Source organism: Microtus oregoni, unplaced genomic scaffold (genome assembly GCF_018167655.1).
Source record: "Microtus oregoni isolate MIOR12 unplaced genomic scaffold, Mior012 000026F_ref0000081, whole genome shotgun sequence".
NCBI lineage: Eukaryota > Metazoa > Chordata > Mammalia > Rodentia > Cricetidae > Microtus > Microtus oregoni.
Window position 1 is genome coordinate 2,488,843 of NW_024543085.1, and position 22,622 is coordinate 2,511,464.

Consider the following 22,622-nt stretch of genomic DNA (forward strand, 5'->3'; position numbering starts at 1 on the left):
CTGGAAATATAATTTGAAAGATCCTTCAGTGGAGAAGGGGAATGTGTCGACAGGGGTCTGTAAAGTCCCTTCTCTCTTCCTATTCTAGAATGCTGAGAGGGGCCTATGAGCCCAAGTTTCAGAATGGCTAAAGAACACGTGAGAACACCTCCGACTTGACTGGCTCATCATGCTAACCACAATGTCAACAGCCATTCTGGCCCGCGACGCATCTCGAGACGCGGAACGTTGGTTTTTTTATTGACCATCACAAAACATTAACCAAGATTTAGGAACCAGGATTGTCGTGGACACACCAATCTGCCACCCTGGCCGGTTTCTGTGTAAACAGGAAGGAGAACGGGGCTCTCCTAAGGACACCTCCACTAACTGAAGCCTCCGTCAGGTTCCTTCTATGCTGTCCTGCGTGCATCTACACCCACTGCCAGGGGACAAATGGGTCAATGAAAGTTTCCAGAGGGCCGAGCCAAGGCAGTCGGGGAGCAACGAGTGAGGCGAGGCCCCTACTCTTGGGTTGAGCGTTCGATCCGAGGTTCAGGGGAACTGGCCAGGTTGGTCGCGCGTGGCTTTAAGCCCCCACGACTCTGGGCGGGCACCGGGAGCAGCAAGTTCAGAAAGGGGTGTGATAGGGAAGTAGGGGAGTGTACTTTCCGGAACAACACTTCTGTCGCCCCAACCTGGGCTCAGGTAGCGGCCAGTGCCCCAGGAGGCAGCCCCAGAGCCGACACCCCCATGTCTGTGCAGCCGCCGCCGCCCGCCGGCGCCCGTGACCCCGTGACCCCGGAGGCCCGCGCGGGCCCGGTGACCCCAGAGCCCCGGGCATCCGGACCCCCCTCTCAGGCGCAGCCGCTATTAAGGCAGGAGGCTACCGGGGAGGAGGAAGGGGAGGAGACAGGCGGCCGGGGCGCCTGGGGCACCGGCACGGCGGAGCAGCGGCGGCGGGGCTGGGGGGAGGCCGACGAGGGCCCGGGCGAGGCCGGCCGCGCCGACGCCACGGGCTCGGGCTCCCCGGCGGGCGGCGAGGGCGACGGGCCAGGCAGCCGGCGGCCGCTGCTCGGCTGGCTACCGCGCCGGCCGCCCCGGTGCTGCCCCTGCGCGGCGCCCCTTCCCCGCTCCGCCGCGCACTGTTGTCATGGAGGAACCAAGATGGCGGCTCTGGCCTACACCCTGGGCAAGCGGGAGATCAACCACTACTTCAGCGTGAGGAGCGCCAAGCTGCTGGCGCTGGTGGCCGCGCTGCTGCTCGCCGCGTGCCACCTCGCGTCCCGCCGCTACCGAGGTGAGCGGGCCCTCCCCCTGCTGCCCCGGGGCCGGCCGGGGGGAGGCGGCGCCGCGGCCCCGAGCGGAGCGCGCGCGGGAGGCCGCCCCCCGCCGCCGCCGCCGCCGCAGCACGCCCACGCGCCTGCGGCCTCCCGCGGGCCCGCGGCGCCCCACGTGCCCCGCGCGACCCCCGCGGGCCGGGGCAGGGCCGGGGCAGGGCCGGGCCGAGCCGTGCGGAGCCGTGCAGCCCTCGGCCCCCCAGCTGCCCGCCCTGGGGGCTGGGACCTGGAGCCGCGCCCGGCCCGCGCTCAGGCGGGGGAGGCCGGGCGCGGGGCCCCCCAGGCCAGCCCGCGGAGCCGCCTCCGGGACGCTGGGGTCGCACACCGGGCGCCCACGGGGTCTGGCTTCTGCCCTGCAGCCTCCGGTCCCAAGGGTTGGACCCAGCTGCCTGGGCAGCCCTGCTTGTCCTTGCCAGAAGAGCCACTCTGGCTAAAGGGGAGGCGTCACCAGCCTTCCATACACTTTTTTTTCAAGAGTTTGGGTTGCACACTTTTGACAAATAAAAGGCACTGAGGCAAGGATTTTGGGTTTTTTGTTGTTGTTGTTGTTTGCTTGCTTGTTTGTTTGAAGAAGTTGGGAGTTGACAAGATCCGGTCAGTCGAAGCAAGTAGTAAAGTTTTTGAAAGCAGGCCTTCAATATGGGTCTAGATAGTGGTAGCAAACTGGAAAGGAACTGTTATTCTTCATTTATTAACAGATACTTGCTTGTCTTTTTGATTGACCACCCCCCCACACACACACTTATGAAAAATGCCACCAGGACAGACAGTGAGAGAAGGAGGGAAATAATGATAGGATCTTTTATTTTTGACACTTGGTACCACCAAAGCCATTATCTGGACAGCTCTTGGTGACCGACATAATTAGTCAACTGTGGATAGGTGTACCCATTTATACTGTACAACCCTTTTAGCAAACTCTGCAGTCACTGGGGTCCTAGAATCTGAGCTCCTTCCTCGTCTCAGGCAGTCTCTGAAAGTAGAGGCCATTTTGGTGAAACTCAGTGCTTTGTTTCTGCCTGCTCTTGAGTCTATCAGATCCTATACTTTAGCGCCATAACTGGATTGCTATGTTATAAATATTCTTGTGGCCATTCTCATCCAGTCCTCTACAGAGTTCTAGCAGATGACCTGGGAAAGCCTTGGTTCGTCTACAGCCGCCATCAAGAACGCTACGTTTTCATATATAAAATACACTTAAGAGTGTTGATGCACTGACTTTTGATAACTTGGAAAACAAGTTTCTTTTAAATATGATAAGTCATTTTATGCTGGTTTGGTATGAGCTGACTGTGTAGTCCGGCTCAGGTTGTGCTTGTGACGCCGGCAGAGCTGAGGTTCCTCACTGCTGTCCTAAGTAGAAACAGCTAGCTTGCATACAGTTTTTCCTTGTGCTTGTTGTCTTCGATCACGTGGAATACTAATTTTTAATACTGCATCTTATCAAGATCTGCCATCAGCAGAGAAACTAGAATGTAGGATGGGCCCTTTGAGTCAATGTAGCAATCTGAGACTGGAAAGCCTCCTGCAGCAGTGGGTCATGGCCTCCCCGCTGCCTTGAATGGGAAGCAGTACCCCTGGCGTGGGCACTTGCGCAGACTCAGTATCAAGAACTTGAACCAGAGTCTGTTTGGGAAAAATAAACGTCTTACCAGGACCGTATTAGCCATCCATGTCTTGGCAGTGTCAAACCCATGTCAGATGCAGTGCCTTTCACATATAAACATGCGCTTGAACCACATAGAAATCTTTGGAACAAGAAACGGCTTCCTATCTTAGATGGATGGTGGAGGTATAGTCCACATCAGGGTCTTAGGTGTGTGGGTGTGAACATGCATGTAGGTAGAATGAGTTCACACGCACACTCACGTACATACACACACCTCTTGGTCTGAAAGTTTTTCAACATAAAAGAATTACACATCTAGGTAGAATGAGTTCACACGCACACTCACGTACATACACACACCTCTTGGTTTGAAAGTTATTCAACATAAAAGAATTACACATCTAGGTAGAATGAGTTCACACGCACACTCACGTACATACACACACCTCTTGGTTTGAAAGTTATTCAACATAAAAGAATTACACATTTTGGAAAGTAAAGCTTCCCAGTTCTGTGCATTAAATTGAGCACTTACTGTATGCAGGTAATGTTTAAGGTTTTCATACTTCATTTCATCTCTACAGCGTCTGTGAGGTACAGTATTTCATCCCCCCCCCCTTAACATTTCTCTAATCAAGAAGAGTCTTTAAAACTTTGATTACATGTCAAAGTTTAATTGGTAACATTTTTTCCTGCTATGAAAAAATGTGTCATAAATTCTGTGAATTAGAGAATTATTTACATTTTAACGACGAAACCAGAGAAGTTAAGTAAATTGCCTGAGAATAGACGACTTGTCAGTGGCTGAGCTATGATTTAGGACTAGTTAGAGAGCCTGGTGCCGTTATGTTATAGTCTGCCTTTCTGGGAGCTTGGTGGAAGGTTTAGGGAAGATGACGTTAATTTAAAATACTAATGCTGGATAATTTAAAAGTACTGATTTACTACCAGTAAAGAGTTTCCCCATTGTTTTTCTTTTTCTGACCAAGTGATAATATTGAAGTTGCAGTAGAGAACTTCAAAAGGCTTGCTTTTGTTACCTAATATCCTCCGCATTCTTCCTAAGCTTTAAGCTTACAGTGTGAAAGGACTCTGCTTTTGCTGCTTTTCTCTACCTGCAATATCCCCTCTTCCCTTAAATTACAATTCTCGGGGCCTTTTTCAATGCTTAACTCAAATGTTACCTTCACAGTAATAGGAATAAGGAGGAACCAGTCTCTTCCAGAGCAACTTGTACATGGTTACCGTGTTGTACTTAAAAGACTTGATGTTGTTCTCTTCCACACACACACTGAGCTTCCAAGTGTATCTTAACTGTTTTTAAATAGCCAGAGCCTAACACACAGTAGGAACTCCATAAACACCTATTTGGTGAGTAGACATCCAAAATTTATTTTCTCTTATTTTTTTTCTGCATTTGGTTCAGTTGTGATTCTAAGTAAATTTTGTGCTCTAATCTCAACTTTAGGAAGAAGAGTTTTTTTGAATTATTAATATGTCTTATGATGTGTTTGAATGAGTTTTAAAATATATTCTTTAAAATGTCCGTTATTGTGTGGTTCTGGAGTAAACACATGATTTCTGACCAGAGGCTGGAAAAGCTTTAAAGTGGTAAAATTAATGTACTTCAATGTCTTAAGTTTTTTGAAATTGATTTTCTTTCCATCACTAAGCATATGAAATGTCAACATTAAATATCTCCCTGCCTCTGCTTTCAAATGTTAGGATTAGGATGCTCAGATCTCTAAAGAAAAATTTAAGTGATGTTTTCAGCACAGAATCAACTTGCTGAATCTTAGACGTATTCCTCTATGGAACATAGTGAACGCATGCTGTATGAGCTGGTGCTTTTAGAGTTGATGGGAGGCAACACAACTGTACGGCGACTGAGTCTGAAAAGCAACTTGTTACTTATGAAGCCTATTGGAGATTTTCTTTAGTTGTTACTGGCGTTTTTAGTTTCTTGGTGTGCTTATTTATTTGGTTTGTTCTTGTTTTCCTTTCTGTTGTTGGGAAATACCATGCATAAGAATTGGAGTGTCTGTATTCACTAACCAGAAAGATTATACCAAGCATAACAGAGAAAGGAAGAAGATAGCCATTCATCTAGATAGTTTGAGCATGGGAGCCAGCTCTTTGGGAATTGTCTTTAAAAGTTGTATTACTACTTTGATTTCTCCAAGTTCTTTGTAGTCTAAGTTGGTTATATTAAAATAACTATCAGATTTATATTAGACAGTTGAAAATAGCAACTAGAGATTCCTTTTTTGCTTTTGATATAGTTGAAAAGAGTTTGCATATTGTAAAAATAAAAAAGTAATACATTGTCTTATTTTAACAACTATGTATACATTTACTAATTTGATCTGAAAGCATTTCCTTCCTAAGAGAATGTGCTTTAGAATATGGAGTTTTAGAGAATTTTGTAAATCATGTTAATTTATTTTTAATTAGGTGTGTGAGTACTTATTCCTGATATTTTTATTTTGTTAAATGTGAAAAGGCCACTCTTACACATTTAGCAACGTCAATCACTAACTGGCTTTCACTGGCATATGAAAGAACGCTGTTCCCTGAGAGACTGTGTGTCTCTGGAGTACCGTGTTGGTAGAGCTTGGTTACTGATCTCTTCAAGTTCCCTTTGCTATAGGATTTTTCTAAAATGGGTTCAGGACATTAGACCTGTTGTTTTTCAGTAGATGGCCCAAGGAGCCAAATGTTGGCAGTTGTACCAAGAATGAAAAGAACTCTGCATGTCAAGCATTTCTAGAGAAGAAATGAACTATTTTAAGCTATGGGCACGTCACTTCCATCTGCACACATGGAGACACCAAGAGTTGATCAAAACGACTGTTTTTATTTAGGCTTTTATTAAAAAATAGAAGGGTAGGAATACCCACAGATTTGATACCTCACTTTTGCAACTCATATTTTCTAAAAAGTAGTTGTTACTAACTCACAAGTTGGTTTTGTATGTATATCTGAAAAGGTAGAAATGCAATAAATATCAATTTTTTGTTCTCATTTTAAACATACTATAATTTATAATAGTTTTGCTGTAGGCTTATCATAAAATAATACATGCAGAAGAATGTTTTTAGGAAAATAGCTTAATTGTGTTTTTCTGTAATCCTTCCTTTATTCATTTTTGGTTATTTGTGTGCTTTAATTTTGGGGGGGGGGGATCTAGAACTAGATTTTAAAAATTGGAATGAATTAAGAACTATTTATCTCTAGTATAGCTTGTTAGAATCTTTGAAATAAAAAACTTGCTGAAGGTACATTTGCAACTAGAAAAACTCAGCATTGGTATCCTGCACTTGCTCCAGTTTTCACCAGGAAGATGGCAGCGTTGGGAGTTCTCCCTTCTGTTGTGTTCAGGACACTGAAGCAACAGCACTTTTGTGTTGACTGTCTGTCCTTCTGCTGTGTATTATGGCAGTCGAGACAAATGAATACTAGACCGAGAAAAAGAGGTGAGAGGGCGAGGCTGGAGTCCAGCGGTGGACTGCTCCTGTGCTGTGCAGGAGCCCTGGGTGGATCCAGTCTCCAAGGAAACAGAAACAGCAGCCATCTTTGAGCTCCTTGAGCCTTACCCCGAGTGCCTCCATACTGAGTGTTTGTCAGCTCTGCACTGGTCCTTTTATTGGAGTACTTAGCCTGACCTAACATGATTAAACCAACTTTAGCGTGCTGTTAACTGTTAATAAGAAACTAGAGATTAACTTTAACTCCTGTTTTCCTATACTCTGCAGTTAATGCAAATATCTCCCCTTTTATCCTTTGGGTCCTTGGTCTTTGGTTAAGGTAAAATAAAATGGCCAAAGGATGTAGAACGGTTCTCCCAGTTTACACAGAGACAGAGGGATCCTAGCCAGGAACTCTAACCCTAGGTTTAAACCAAGTTTCTAGATGCTAATGCAGAAGTGTAGTTGTAACGGGAGTCATTTCCAAAGGCTTTCTTTTAGCCCTTACGCTTTATTTTTCTCAGTCAGAAACAAATTGATAAAATGCCATAAAACTTATTTCAGATTGAGTTGATGTCTGAGGAAAGAAAGTGGAGCTAGAAGAAACCATCAAAACGGTGACCACAGCATCTAGGGGTTAGAAGTCCTTAGTAGGCACCAGAGAGGCTTCCTCCTGCAGCGGATGAAGTGATGCAGGGACCCACAGTCAGAGAGTCTAAACTGGTCCCTCTCCTCTGAAATCAGGGAACACTGTGGAAGAGAAGAGGAAAGACTAGAAGTCAGAGGGGATGGAGGACACCCAGGAAACAGGGCCCACTGAATCAACTAAGCAGAGCTCATCTGGGCTCACAGAGACTGAGGCAGCCAGCATGGGGCCTGCATGGGTGTGCACCAGGTTCTCTACATACATGTTATGGCTGTTAGCTTGGTGTTTCTGTGGAACTCCCAACAGTGCGAGAAGATGTGTCTCTGACCTTCTTTCCTGCTTTTGAAACTCTTGTTCTCCTATTGGGTTGCCTGGTCCAGCCTCAATATGAGGGATTTTGCCTTAGCTTATTGTATTTTATTTTGTCCTATCTGACTGTCATCTCTTGGAGGCCTACTCTTTTCTGAAGAGGAAAGGAAGGAGGAGTGGATCTAGGGGAGAGGGGTGGTGGTGGTAGAAGTAGGAGGAGGGGAGCAAGGGAAACCGGTTGGAATGTGTTGTATGAGAGAAGAATTATTTTCAACAGACAGAAAAGAAGTCCCTTACAGGAAGTGGGAATGCTAAAGTGGCTCTTTTCCTCTAGCTTGCTGATATGTTGATGTGTACCATGCTTCTGTGAAACACTTGTGTGCCTTTGGGAGGCATAAGGATGTCTAGAAAACTTTACTTCCTGACTTCAAGGACTCTGAATAAGACCAGAATATGCAAACTATAAGAAAATAAGTGAACTAATGTTTACAACACCATGGTGTTTTACCGTTATAGGCAATGATTCGTGTGAATACCTTCTCTCAAGTGGCAGATTTCTTGGAGACAAAGTTTGGCAACCTCACAGTTGTATGATGCATAAATACAAAATGAGGTAAAATGTCTTCATATTGCTTGTTTTTTTTCCTTGCATAATTCTTAATATGTAGTGAGAAGCAAACATGAAGGTGATACAGTGCTTTGCAGGTGGGTGGAGACTTCCTGAGAGAGAGCTGGCCTGGCCTGGCCTGGCCTGGAGCTGCCCCACAGCTTTAGAGGAAGGGCTTGGACCAAATAGCTTTATCTGAGATAACAGGTAATGAGGGCAGAATGTGTCAGGAGCGGATGTGTTCTGTAACCTGGATTCCTGAGCCCTCAGCACAGAGCAATGGGACAAAGGCCAGTAGAGTTAGGGTGCTTCTTGGATGTTTAACGCACGGGGTCTTATTGAGTTAGTTGGTAATGAGGACATAGGCTAGCAAGTTAAACAGACTTGGCTACCTAATTCTAAAGTTGTGTGATTGGCTGTCTAACAGTTTGTGCTGCTTTTCTGTTTTATTTGTTTTGTTTTTTTTTTTTTTGTTTTACATTAAACCATGTTCTTTCAACTTCAGTTAGGTTGACTTTGTTTTAATTAATGGTTGTTTTTTTTTTTTTCTCAATTTCAGTGAAGCAAAGACTTGCCTTGTAGATAAACACATTGCATTTATCGGAGATTCCAGAATCCGTCAATTATTTTATTCTTTTGTAAAAATAATTAACCCCCAGTTTAAAGAAGAAGGAAATAAGGTAACTCCCCCTCATCCCGTGCCTTCCCCATGCTGGTTCAGACACTATCAAGTGGGTATCTACAGGAGGAGCATGCTAACTGATAGTGGGGAGATGACCCTTCTTATTTGATGCCGGGAACGAGGAAGAGCATTTGCTGTAATGGGGCGGGGGGGTGGGACATGGCAGCTCAGGTATTGTCAAGACTCTTCTCAAGAATCAGTTTTTCTCATGGAAAGTTAGTGAAACCTCTTAGTAAGGAAACAAGGAGAAAGTACCTCAACCCTTGTTAGTACCCTGACACATTTCCTTTTAGCTTTTAACATATTTTAACTATTTAATATGTTTTGAATTATTAACTAATGTTTAATTAATATATTTTAATATATTTTTTGTTTTTAGTATATTTAATATATCATAATCTTTCAAAGTATAATTTCATATCTTGCTTTCTCCCACTGCTTATCACAGTTCACCATATTACTGTGTATAAACTTAACTGTCTTTAGAAGCCACATATTACTGAGTGGCTATATGTAATTCCAGGTATTGACCTCATTTTTTTTTTTTAGATTTTCTAGTTTTCTTAATTTTTTTGAACTAAGAAAAGGCATTTCCACTTACTTTGTTGAGTAAAAGCTCCTTAAAATTTTAGTGTAGAATAATGCAAATATTGAGTGAAAGACTTTAAACATTCAGTGTTATTTATTCTTGCTCCAGTGTTTCAGTATATGCTGTAGTTAGCAGTGCACACTGGCATCTTGCCTTCTGCAGCCCCCTGACACTGGTATTGAACTCTCAACAGAGACAGTAGTGCATATATCTCTGCTTTTTTGATGAGGACTTTCTCATTTTAAAAATAGACCTTGCCGTGAAAACTGACAAGGATTACTATCCTCCCATGTACTAATTAGCTAATTTGGGGGGAGTGAGCTATTCTGCTACATCCTTCTATTATATGTCTTTCTATCTTGTCTTCAAACCGTGTGGTTACATCCAGGGAGAGCGGGTGGCAGAGGGTGGATAATGCAGGCTCACAGTGCAGACCAACAGGAGCAGCTCATGAGTTTGCCATGGGAATCTGCCTGTCACATGAACTTTCCTGGTGGTACAGAACTGAGAAATGGGAGATGTTCACAGACTGGTGACAATAGTGGGTCCTGTATCCTTAGAAACTGTTCTTCATAAGAATAACAGAAAACAGTGACATTACCTATATATTGTTTGGTGTTTGTAAACATATATTCCATTAATATTTATACACACAAAATTTGATTTCAAAGAAACAGTTTAATATTTATAGGTTTAGAATTCCTTCTGGAAGTCAGTATATTGAGCTTGTCAGTTATTGAGAAAACTACAACGGCTTACTCTACACATATATAAAATGATATACAATATGAAATGTTTTATTTCCTAGTGGACTACTTAAGTTTGCAGCATTTTTCTAAGGATACCCAGTCATTCTGTAAATTATCAAACAAGATGCATTTTAACTTAAATACATTTTTAAAAGAAGCAAGAAAAGACAGTGTGTCCCAGTTCTAAAGATACAGATATCAAGGAAACAACTCGTTCCAACTTCTGAGCAAACCTTTGCCAGATTATATTTTGTATATTCCCTTTTCCCACACACCACAGAGGCAGACATTGCCTATCCTGTGTTTGTTGTTGTTGAATAGAGTTAAGAGGTATAAATTCCAATTCCAATTCCAAATACAAGTAACCCAAAAATTTAAACTGAGCACAGATTTCCAGATTTCTTTCTGAAAATAGGAAAGTATACCTAAAATAAAGAACAGCAGAGAAACAGTTAAGCAAAGAACATCTCCCCAAGTCTGGTGCAAAGTATGTATTTTATACACATATGTGTACACATATGTATACACTTATGTGTATATGTAAAAATGTTTTTGGGTTTTTGGGGGTTTTGTTTGTTTGTTTGGTAGTTTTTTGTTTTTTTGTTTTTTTTTTGGTTTTCAAGACAGGGTTTCTCTATGTAGCCCTGGCTGTCCTGGAACATGCTTTGTATATCAGGATGGCCTGAAACTCAAAGAGGTCTGCTTACCTCTGTCTCCCAAGTGCTAGGATTAAAGGCATATACCACCATCACTAAAAACTAAAAAAAATATGTTTCTACAAAGATTGTTCATACATTAAATACTTAAATGTACAGAAGGTAGAAACCAAGCAAGATGGTAAAACTATTTAAAATAAAAATAAATACAAGTAACCCAAAAATTTAAACTGAGCACAGATGTCCAGATTTCTTTCTGAAAAGAACACTTTTTAGGAAAGTGTTCCTAAAATAAAGAACGGGAAGACTTTGAGTTACAAAAAGAGTAGTCAGTGAATGCCTGTTGAAGAAAATAAGCTATATTAAAACAAGAGAAAATAAATATTTAGGCAAGAACATTACCAACACAGAAAGTTGCTTTCTAATGACAAATGATCAAATCACTAATAAGATTTAAAAACTGTGAGGTGTATTATAATTGAAAACTTTCTCATTGCTCTCGATGAAGGAGGGACAAGCAAACAAAACTAGCAAACATGGCTGAGCTGTGGACATTCTTGACTTTTGCAGTGTTTTAGCCTCAACTTAGATGGCCACTGTGGAGAGTCTATCACTAGGACTGAGCTGGCCACTGTGGAGAGTCTATGGCTGGGACTGAGCTGGCCACTGTGGAGAGTCTATCACTAGGACTGAGCTGGCCACTGTGGAGAGTCTATCACTAGGACTGAGCTGGCCACTGTGGAGAGTCTATGGCTGGGTTTAGCCACGTTACTCCACTAAGAATCATGTTTCAGTTGTGAAGAAAATTGGTGCCAGTCGTCTCTTTTTGACAATTTATTGGAGCTGAACTTGATAAAAAGTTTTAGAAGCCTACAGTAAATTTTTTAATGGTGAAATGTAAGACACATCTTTATTAAAACCAGGGGAAAATCAATGGTGTTCATTATTACTGCCTCTCTTCAACATTTTATTAGTAGTACTAGTTGAAAAAAAATGTAAAAATGTAAGGTTTGGAGAGAAGAAAACTCAGGAGTTCATATGGCACAGTTACGGACTTGGACAAAGGAGGGGAGCTGGTGATAGGATGGATATATAAATATTACTTGCACAACTCAAAGGTATTCAAATTCAGTTATGGTCTACAGAACAGTAATCTGGAGCTAGAACTTTAAAAGTTATACTATATGAACCACCAAAAAGAACAAAGACCAACCAGTAATATGGGATATTAGTATGCAGAAGAACTATAAAACTTTGCTGAAAAACATTCTTAAACTAGTATAACTTGCCAGGCATCGTGGTGCATGCCTTTTAAGACAATGGGGATGTTCTATTGGGATCTCACCAAGGCCAGCTAGCCTAGGTCTGAAAAAGCATGGGATAAATCCGGACTAGCTGAACATAGCGGACAATGAGGAATACTGAGAATTCAAGAACAATTGCAGTGGGTTTTTGATCCTACTGCACGTACTGGCTTTGTGGGAGCCTAGGCAGTTTGGATGCTCACCTTACGAGACCAGAGTTTGGAAAGCAGAAACAGAAAGATATCTGTGAGTTTGAATCCAGCCTGGGTCTACAAAGTAAGTTCCAGCACACCTAGGGTTGTTACACAGAGAAACAGCTCTGACTCAGTGGTAGATGTGTCCTTGGTGAGATGACTCCTAGTATGAAGTTGTCAGCTTTAAGCAGCTTGATCTATAGGTTCAATATCAGTCCTGATCGAATTTGTTGTGGAACTGCTGGATTGATTTTACATTTTATAAAGAAGGGCAACATACCACCAGTAATGCCAGCAAATCTTCAGAATAAGGATCTGTTGTTTAATATAAAGCTTTATCTTAACTGTAGTAATAAGGGTAATACTATAATGGAATAGAGCTACACTAGCATAGAAAGAGACTAATAGGTAGTATAGTGCACACACACACATACACACATACACACACTCACACACACACACACACTCACACACATACACACACTCACATACACACACATACATACACACACACTCACATACACACATACACACACTCACACACATACACACACTCACACACACTCACATACACACACATACACACACTCACACACACTCACATACACACACTCACACACATACACACACTCACACATACACACACTCACACACATACACACACTCACACACACACACACTCACACACTGCTCAAGAGTCCTGGATAAAATAAGGTCTGTTTAATTAATTTTGCGGAAGTACTTGCTAATATGCATGGGAAAAACTGAAATTTGATCCCTACCTCATACCGTCAAATAAAATAATTTCTAGGTGAATTTAGAATGATCAACACGTTCAAACTTTGGAAAAAATAATAGGAGAATATCTTTATTACCTCAAGGCAGGGAAAAGTTCTGTACGTAAGACACAAGCTGCTCACTGGGGAGATATAGACTATGAACTTAGAAACTAATGTTTCTCTGCTGTCTCCTTCCTGTGGCAGCACGAAAACATTCCTTTCGAAGACAAGACTGCACCAGTTAAAGTGGTAAGTTCGTGGACCAAGGAGTCAAATGTTGAAGCTATATCAAAGGCAAATTTATTTGGAGATCAACTAATAGTCTGTCCATTTTATCCATAGTAAATAGATTTCAGTGTATTCTTTAAAATATGTATAGATAGCAAAGTAGTAGAATGAATGTCTGTGGATATTTTTATGTAATAAAATGGAAAATTTTGGTCTTTCAAATTTTTATCCAGGAAACAATAATCTTGTATAGTAATTTGAAACCAGTGTGAATTTAGGATTAATGTCCATTAATAAATATATGTAGGGAGGTGGGGAGGAATTGGGAAAAGTAAAGGAAGAGAAATAATCAGGATAGATTATGTAAGAAAAAAATACCTTTTTAATAAAGGGGGGGCAGGGATCACAGACCTTTGTGTCTTCCATAGAGTCGAGAATCAGACCCACACAGCCTCAGAGAGGTGAAAAGACTCAGCTTCCTCATGCACAGTAAAGATGGAGGAGACAGTGTCTACCCAAGATGATTGGAGCCTCTTGTAGAGAATGTCTTTTGTCACATCGAGCTTTGAAGATAAAGTGAATCAGTTTCAATATAAGCATCAGGAAATTCTGGGAGCCAAGCTAGTGGCTCATGCTTGGCATCCCAGCCTTGCAGAGGATGAATTTCAAAGCTAGCCTGGGATGAAAAGTAAAACTGTGCCTCTGAAAAATAGATATGTTTGAAAGAGGGCAACACTTTAGCTTTATTTTGTTTTGCTTCATAATTTAAAATTAATAAATTATTAATATCACATACTTTAAAAAGACATATGGACGTTTTCTGAATTCTCAATCACAGTGAGAATTAATTGGGGATTCAGGAAAAACATGTTCTTAGCTTTAGAAAGTTCCAGGACATTCTAGTCCTGCAAAAATGAAAGTGGGGTAGGGTAATTGCAAGGAAAGAGTGGGGCAGAAGTCCTGTCCAAAGGAAGGAGCTGAAAGTAGTTTTCCTTATGGACAAATGGTGCATTCGTCAAGGCCTCAAGGATAAAGAGGATGAGCCGTGCCCAGGGAAAAAGCATCATGTGCAAAAACCCTTGACGTAGAGCACACAGGCGCCTTCTGGGGCTGACAGGGAACCAAGAGGGTCCTGGAGAGAAAGGGTGAGAGCAGCAGAGGGAAAGGCAGAGGGGCTGGTACAGACCACAGTCTGTGTCTTCTCAACAAGTGCAAGGGATCCCACACTTTATTCTGAGGACAGTTCTGGGGTTTGAGTAAGGATTTTTCTGCTCACATGTGGGGAGCCGAGGAGATGAATGGATACAAGAACTGTCATGAAATGCTTGGCTAGCCGGAAATAACAAAAGAAGTCCTAGGCAACCTGACATTTTACTTTTAAGTGCTCTGTAAGAAAATGTTGATTTTTATTTGGAATGATGGAAATAAAAGTCTATTTTGTTTTGTTTTTTTGCTTTTTCTTTATTTCTAACATTTCTCCCAGGATTTTCTTTGGCATCCAGAAGTTAATGGTTCTATGAAACAGTGTATCAAGATGTGGACTGAGGTCTGTATCTGAAAACAGTCTTTTGTGTCTATAAGCAAATTTAACAAGCCATTGAGAACATTGTTTTTCCTAATCGGTGTGGGACTGATTTGTGTACTTGGATGATGAGTAACTGTTATTAAATATCCCTGCCCCATTATCAACAGGTAGGTAATACTTAGACTCTCCTTGTATAGGATCCTCTGTTGCTGCTGTCACTTAGGTAATTCAAACTCAGAGGGTGACACACATAAGAAAGAAGGTTCAAGAACATGAAGCCAGAGACTGGGCATGTAAGTCAGGGGCCAGGAACTTGCCTAGCATGGGTTAGGCCCTGAGTTCAGATCGTGTGTGAATGTGTGGGGCGGGGGAGGAGAGGGAGAGAGGATAGTAACATCAGTTGAGATTGAGATTGATTGATTTAGTACAAGGCTAAGCTATGTAGTGAGCCCTCATCTTGAAGATAAATAAACACAAATCACACAGAATAACACATATTCTCTTGATACTTTCTGGGGTTTCTTATTCATAAACAGGCACTAAAGGGGACTTTCTTGGTTTTACATTCAAAGACTTTCTTTTTATCATTGCGTGTATGATGTAATAGATAGGAGTAGTATGTTCTAGCCTATAATATGTGTACATAAATTAGAAGAGCAAGTATATTCTTGATGTCAGAGAATCTCAAGACTCTTGTAAGTCCATCTTACAGTCTCTGCAGTATTCTCCACAAAGTTAATACCAGGCTTTGGATGAAGCCTTCATTTCCCATGCATTGGCATGAACAAAACACTGTTCAGTATTATGTTTAAAAATGAACCACACTGCTGTGGGATAATGCTCTTATACACTGTAAAGATTTGTCACTCATACTAATTCAATAAAACACTGATGGGCCAGTAGCAGGCAGGAAGTCTAGGCAGTACAATCAGACTAGGAGAACTCTGGAACTAGGAAAGGCAGAGAGTCAGTCACCAGCCAAATGCAGAGGAAGCAAGATGAGAATGCCTTACTGAGAAAAGGTACCAAGTCACATGGCTAAACATAGGCAAGAATTATAGGTAAACTTAAGTATTAAGAGCTAGTTAGAAATAAGCCTGAGTAATATGCCAAACAGTTTATAATTAATATCTGTGTGTTTATTTGGGACTGTATGACCTCAGGTCTAGATGCGACAGAAACTTCTGTCTACACCACATTTTGGATGAGATATGCATTTTTAGGGTCATGTTGGAACCTAGTCACCATTTATAATTCATTTGTTTAAGGTAGGTGTTCAGATGTATGGACTGCAGCTGAGAACAGTTACAGGGGACCAATATCAACTCAGGGTACCTAAGAATGGTACCGAGAATGGTCAGGGGCCAGCAGCAATTTTAGTGTGTTTGGAGCTCAGTTGTGAGTACTTCTTTATGTGTGTTTGGTGTTAGTTCTTTTCTTGGGGGAGACTTGCTAATACATAGCGTAAGTTGATACCAGAAGAATAGTAGTATAAACTACATTAACTTTATTTACCTGTCCTTTAAAAATAAACTACTTTTAAATACTTTAGAGTGGATTTCCTAAAGGTAAGGACCCTGCATTGAATGTATTCTATGTCTTGGGGGTAGTAGACATCTATTGAAACTGGTAAACAGTCGATTGCTGAGGTATAGTGGAGAAGGATAGGGAAGTGGCCTAAACTGAAGAAACTATCTGTTTACGCTGGATTCCTTAGGTGAGTGGAAAACCAAGCTGAAACTACTTGGGCAGTTTGGGGAAGTTTTGGTGTGGATTAAGGTGGAGAGAAGAGGTTTGCACAGAAGAAATTGAATAAGTAGGAAAGTGAGAGACTAGACGAAAACTTGTGGGAAATTGAATTATCTGGAAGTGGCAGGGGAAGGGGAAGGAAGAAAAGCAAGAGAGAAGGGGCTGAACTGGTAGAGTGCAAGGAGGAGTCTTCACAGGCAGACAGGCTGTGGTGAGACTTAACTCGGTAATTAATGAATGAAACTGCAGACTTGTCAGTTCAGACTTCATCACTGGGCACTAAAACAGTTGAAATGGATGGACCATGTTCAGACTTAAAACCCTGTAACATGAGACTTAAACAAGAGAAAGAGACACTGTCCTGCAGAGGAAAGACTATTCTCCCAAGTAAGTGTTTGCTTTTAAGTACAGGAGGTTGGGGGATGGGAGATGGGGCTGGAAGAATGGTTTGGAGAATAAAGATGACTTGATACTTCCAGGTTGAAGGAAGAAAGGTGAAACAGGACAGGAATGCTATTATGAGTTTTAGAGGAGATGACTCATGCATGGATCAGAGCTATAGAAGTGAGAGGGGAACTCAGTAAAGAGGCTAGAGTTGAGAAATGGAAATCCATTTCTGGACTTGCTCCTTAGAGGAAGATTGGCAAGGTGAATATGGAGATGAAGTTGGAGCTGTGGACGTGGGCTGGGGGGTTGTGTGTTCTTATTTCTGAATGAAGTTGGAGGGTCAAACTATATGTTGAAGAGGGCAAGAGGATGTGCTGGAAGAATGTAAGACTCGGGATCACTGCTCTAAGACCAAAAAAGGGAGCTACCTAGGGGAGAGAGAAGGAAAGAATGATTCTAAGAAGTATGGTGCTGTAAAAGGAAGCGCGTGAGAAATGGGCATGTCTACCTGAAGGGAGAGCCCTCTCAGCCTGTGTCAGCGTCATGATGAGAAGTAACAGTTGTCAGCTGACTGTTCTATAGGAGGATTTTAGTATAGTGCTTATTTTCATCTTTCTAAAGATGCATTGAACCCAAAACTTAGAAAAATGGCATTTTGACTGTTCCTGCCAAGCTGAGAAATAACTTACTATTTTTTTTAATGGGCCCTTACTACACAAGTTCAATATCATCCCTGCCTATCACAAGGCACTAAGACTGTATTTTAAAATGAAATGTTTTAAGAGAAGATACTAAAACTCAGTACTATGTATATGTTGTCGATTCGGTTGCACTAATACATGACGTAACTTTTACAGATAGTGCACCTCACAGCCAGTGACTGTTTCTAGAGAGTTTTCCTTCTTTCCCACATGTGATCTTTAATAGTTAACAGCATATTTTGTTAAATTCATGTTAGATTTAGCCTTCCCAACAGATTGCATTTGCTTAGAGCACTGGCCCTGTGTTTTGTTTCTCTCTTGCACTGTGTGCCCTGTAGCTTCTGTGAACACCTCCTCACTGACTGTCGTAATGCACTGGGGCTTCACTCTAAGTAATTTATTCAGAGTTCAGAATGATAGCAGGTCATGATTAGCTTCAGTAGTGTGCATGTGTGTGCGCATGTGTGTGTGTGTTGTGTGCATGTGTGTGTGCATTTCTAAGAACACTATAAAGGATTAACTACGTAAGTATCTTTCCATGCAATGTAACCATGTAGCCATGTAAGCTTTTAGCTGTTAGAGATCTATCATGTAGTAAAAGTACTCCAGTAAGGCCTCCGTAGACGTAAAGTAAGGGACACGGGTGTATAAGGAAGACCGTAGCTGGTGTTGCTTGTGCTCGGTCCATGACCTGGATGTAGTGTGCTATAAAGCTTTCCTCCTTTAGGACTCGGTCGCGAAGCCCCATGTGATTGTCGCAGGCGCAGCCACAGTAAGTTCCTGTCTGCATTCTTACAACGGGACCTTTTCTTCTCTCTTACATACATGCTAAGAGAAAGCTGATTTACATTAAATACAGTTTTTGATTGTGTTTATATTTTAATTCCCATTTCTATTATAATTAACCAGACTGATGAATTTTAATAAAAAGGTCTGAATGAACTGAGTAAATTTAATGTTAAATCGCAGTATTATTTTCTATCTAGAATTATATTGAGTGTTAGACATTCAAAGACTGTTTTATAGTGAATTTTTATAATTGTGAGCATGTATTTCATTAAATAATTTGACTAAATTTATTCTAGTATTAACTAAAATGAGAATTGTGTTAAAATTATGGTTACAATAGGTGCATTATACACTTTACTTTTCTGTGCTAAGTGCCGTCTTAATGCTTAACTTCCGCTGCTTCTTAGTGGTCCATCAAGATTCACAATGGCAGCGATGAAGCGCTGGTGCAGTATAGAATGAACATCACCTCCATAGCACCGCTCTTAGAAAAGCTGGCAGAGACTAGCGATGTTTATTGGGTCTTACAAGGTAAGGAATGAATAATGAAAAAATGTCATTTTATATATATTTTAAGATATAGGTTTTATTATATCCTCTTTCAAGAGACAAAATTGCTATTTTCTGAGAGTGAATTTTGAAATAATGTTTGCAAGATTAGAATAAACTAGAGGGTCTTGCTTTCTTTTTTAAATTTAAGGAATAAACCTATAAATATAGAAAGCATAAAATAAATAAAAAATATCCTCCAACCAGTAGAGTGGCTGCAAAATGCAGTGAAGAGATAAACCCTGAAGGCAAATGAGGTTTCTTGTCAACTGTTTTCCTTTCTGCAGGGCACATTCACTGCTAAAGAAATGCAGGGAAAATATTGACCCTCTTTGTATAATATTGTAATCATTAGAAGTAAAGATATTTGGAAACCGTCCTGTCTTTAAATTGACATCATCTAGTTTATACTGGGTATGAAAGTCAAATTAAGTCAGCTCATTTCAGGAATTTATTGAGTGCCCATTATTTAATGTTCCACACAATATGAAATGCCTTGGATATTTTAGCAATTCAATATCTTTGTCAAAAACTCTTAACGTTTATTTCCAAATTGGAAGGGATAAGAAAGTGTAGTAAGGAACTGTTGCACCATCTTTGTTCAACTTATAGACTCATGCATGACAAACCTTTCTCTCATGAAAATGAGAAAGAATTAACATATAATAGTTGATGGAAATGTACAGACCTGGGCCTGTGTATTACTTCCAGATTGCCTGAACAGACTTCCCAGAATTGCACTGGGACCACAGAAGCAGACTGGTTATTGTTCCTTATTAAACATCCTTCCATCATCCAGTTGTAGTTTCTTATCATCTGCATCAAGAACTTTAAACTCTTGGGCCATACTGCAACATGAAAATGTTTTCCCTAAACAGTATACATGGGGAAGTGATAAAAGTTTTATAAATTGAGCACGATATTGGCTCAGAAGTTGAATGGAAGATAGGAAATCACTGCCAATTTCAGCCAGCTTTACGTAGAAGTAATTTACTAAGTACCTGGTCCTACCTCGAGTTTAAGAACAGACTTTGGAATGTGGACTAAGTAGCATGTGTGGCCTGCTTTTACCACTAAGAAGCTTTGAAGTGTGTTACTTTGAAATGTGTTTCCCATGTGCAGATCCCGTTTATGAGGATCTCTTGAGTGAAAACAGGAAAGTGATCACGAATGAGAAGATAGATGCCTACAATGAAGTTGCAGTCAGCGTTTTGAACAGCAGTGCCAGAAACTCCAAGTCCAATGTCAAGTTGTTCAGTGTTTCCAAACTAATTGCTCAAGAAACCATCATGGAGTCTTTGGATGGCTTACACCTTCCCGAATCCAGCAGAGAAACTGTAAGAGTTACCTAGATGACAGGAGGAGAGACTGAATTCAATTGCTAACACCCATGAGTCATAAAACAGGATTACAGTCCTAATTACTCATGCTGTCTAAATGTACATATAGAAATAATTTTGCTTTCTGTTACCTAGATGAGGCTAGAGTAAGTAAGAAGTGTCTTATACTCCAAAACTTGAAGACTCCGCCGCTGTAATAGAGAAAATGAATCCTCCTCTAGCTTGCCAGTCACAGTTGAGAAGCTCTGAGTTCTTAGCATGCACAGAGGACTGCTTTATGTTCTCCATCCCTTATGCAGACTCAACTGCAGTGGGGAGCACACATTTTCAGATACAAAATCATTTTTATAACCTTATGGTTCTTGTACTGCATTATTCAAGGTACAGATTAGGGTGCCTGATGTAGAAACTTTAAGTGAGAAGGAAAACTTTGTAAGTAATCACTTTGTATGCTGGAACCAAAGATTTAGAGTGATTTCTTTTTTTAAAAAAATATATGTCTTCAATTGAAATAGAATTACATCAGTTTCCTTCTTCCCTTTCTTCCCTGTGGCCCCTCCCAGGAGCCACCTCCAGCCCTTCCCATATGCCCCCACTTCAAAGTCGGTAGCCTCTTTTTCTTTATTGTTACTGCTACACACACACACACACACACACACACACACACACACATATAAATGGATGCATGTATGTGCACAAATATATAAATACAACCTGCAAAGTCTGTTTTATTGTTTGTGTATATATATGTATATATGTTTTCAGGGCTGACAACCAATAAGAAGGCTCATCCCTGGAAGAGACTTAATTCTCCTTCTATCAGCAATCATTATCTGTAGTTCTTTGTCTAGGAATGGGACCCTGTGAAATTTTCACCCTTCCACATTAATATGTCCATTGATTTGGTCCAGTCTTGTTTGTACAACCTTTTCAAGAAAAGATTGTTCCTCAAGCAGATTTCCTTGTAGTCTGTCTCTTACAACCTTTCTACCCCTTCTTCCACAACGTTGCCAGAACCATAGGTGTAGGGGCGGTGATTTAGATGTGTCCATTGTAGTTGGACTCCCTACGATTCAAGCATCTCTGAAGGGTGTCCAGTTGTGGTTTTCTGTCATGGTCTCCATCTGTTCCGTTTACATCCTCTCTGTGAAGAGAGGCCTCTTTGGTGAGGGGTGGGAGCTACACTTATCTGTGGGTATGGAGGATAAGATTTAGAATGTAGTAAGGAATTTTGCTGGTCTACCAAGGTGCTAGTAGTAGATTCTTTTTTTAAGGACCATGACCTTACTAGCTTTCGGAAGTTGGCTTAGTTTCAGTACCAGTCATGATTTCCCTTCTGTTGAGAAGGCTTACAACCAATTATACAGCTGTTGGTTAGCACCAACATGTGAATGCCACTTAGTGCATGCACCTTTACAGTTAGTTACCTCGCCATGCTGGTCATTGTCATGGTTCCCAGATGTTGCAGGTGGGTAGAACTGTTTGGTTGTTTCCCTCTCTTGGCAGATTGTGTTGTATTTTCAGGTACCATAGAGCCTAGACTACAGGAGAGAGGCGTGAGGGTCAGGTTCAGCTGAATCTTCAGAGTCTTGTGTTTAAGTGTGTATTGTCTTCAGCAATAGGGACCCACCCTTGAAGGGCTTCTGAGTTTCTGAAAAGTAGTGAATCTCAGGGGTGTGTGGGTAATCACATACTTATCTTGCCATACTCTTATAATTGAAAAGTTTTGGCATTAGATGATTATTTTATTTTAGCAAGATCTAGCAAGGAGTTCTATAAGCTTAAGTGTGTTTGTAAGGAAGAATTTAAATTTTAAGGAAAAAAAAATAACTCATGTTCCTTATTTTAGTCCATGAACTGGATGTAGTGTAGCTATGAAGCCTCTTTTCTTCCCTTTAGGATTAGGTTGCAAAGGCACTTTTTATCAGGTATGGAAAGGGCTCATGTCAAATGTTGTGGTAACCGTCCTTCTGCAGGAAAATGCCTGTGTTTGCATAACCCCATTTCTTTATATATATGTAATGGTCTTTGAAGACTTGGAGAGAGTTGCAGACCTTGTAAGAGAATCTTTGGACCAGGGTTCCTGAGAGCACCAGCTAGAGAACTTCCCTGATAGGATTTTCTAAACACTTGAATCCTCTGACAGCTTATGCTCTGTGGCAGCATCTGAGTCGCTCAGACGCCCACACTGTAAACCTAGAGTTTGGCCAATCCTTTAACTAGACAGAATCTCGATGGCTCGCCTCAATAAGTTTATTATAATCAAACTGTTGAGCATTCCAATTTTATTAGCAATAGATATCTTAAAATTATACTCATAAATTATCTATAAGCTGTGAATTAAATAAAAGGCACATTGTCAATATTGTTAGCTAAGAATTATTATTTTTTTCAGTAGTAGTTATATTGCATTCTTATGTCAAGACTGAGACTTGATCCTAACT

At 41.1% G+C, this 22,622-nt stretch overlaps 1 protein-coding gene across 3 annotated transcripts in view; it reads left to right on the plus strand.

Moving 5' to 3' along the window:
• The first annotated feature begins 590 nt into the window (after window positions 1-590).
• Casd1 (CAS1 domain containing 1) overlaps window positions 591-22,622 on the plus strand; it is a 40,937-nt gene continuing 18,905 nt past the window's right edge. The window contains exons 1-8 of one of the 3 annotated variants that reach the window (XM_041675615.1): window positions 591-1,279; window positions 7,867-7,963; window positions 8,517-8,637; window positions 13,115-13,159; window positions 14,622-14,684; window positions 18,228-18,272; window positions 18,697-18,820; window positions 19,961-20,175. In XM_041675615.1, coding sequence (XP_041531549.1) covers window positions 733-1,279; window positions 7,867-7,963; window positions 8,517-8,637; window positions 13,115-13,159; window positions 14,622-14,684; window positions 18,228-18,272; window positions 18,697-18,820; window positions 19,961-20,175 — 1,257 coding nt within the window. In that variant the 5' untranslated portion in view covers window positions 591-732. The remainder of the gene's footprint in view (window positions 1,280-7,866; window positions 7,964-8,516; window positions 8,638-13,114; window positions 13,160-14,621; window positions 14,685-18,227; window positions 18,273-18,696; window positions 18,821-19,960; window positions 20,176-22,622) is intronic. The other 2 variants (XM_041675613.1, XM_041675614.1) reach the window with 2 other exon arrangements.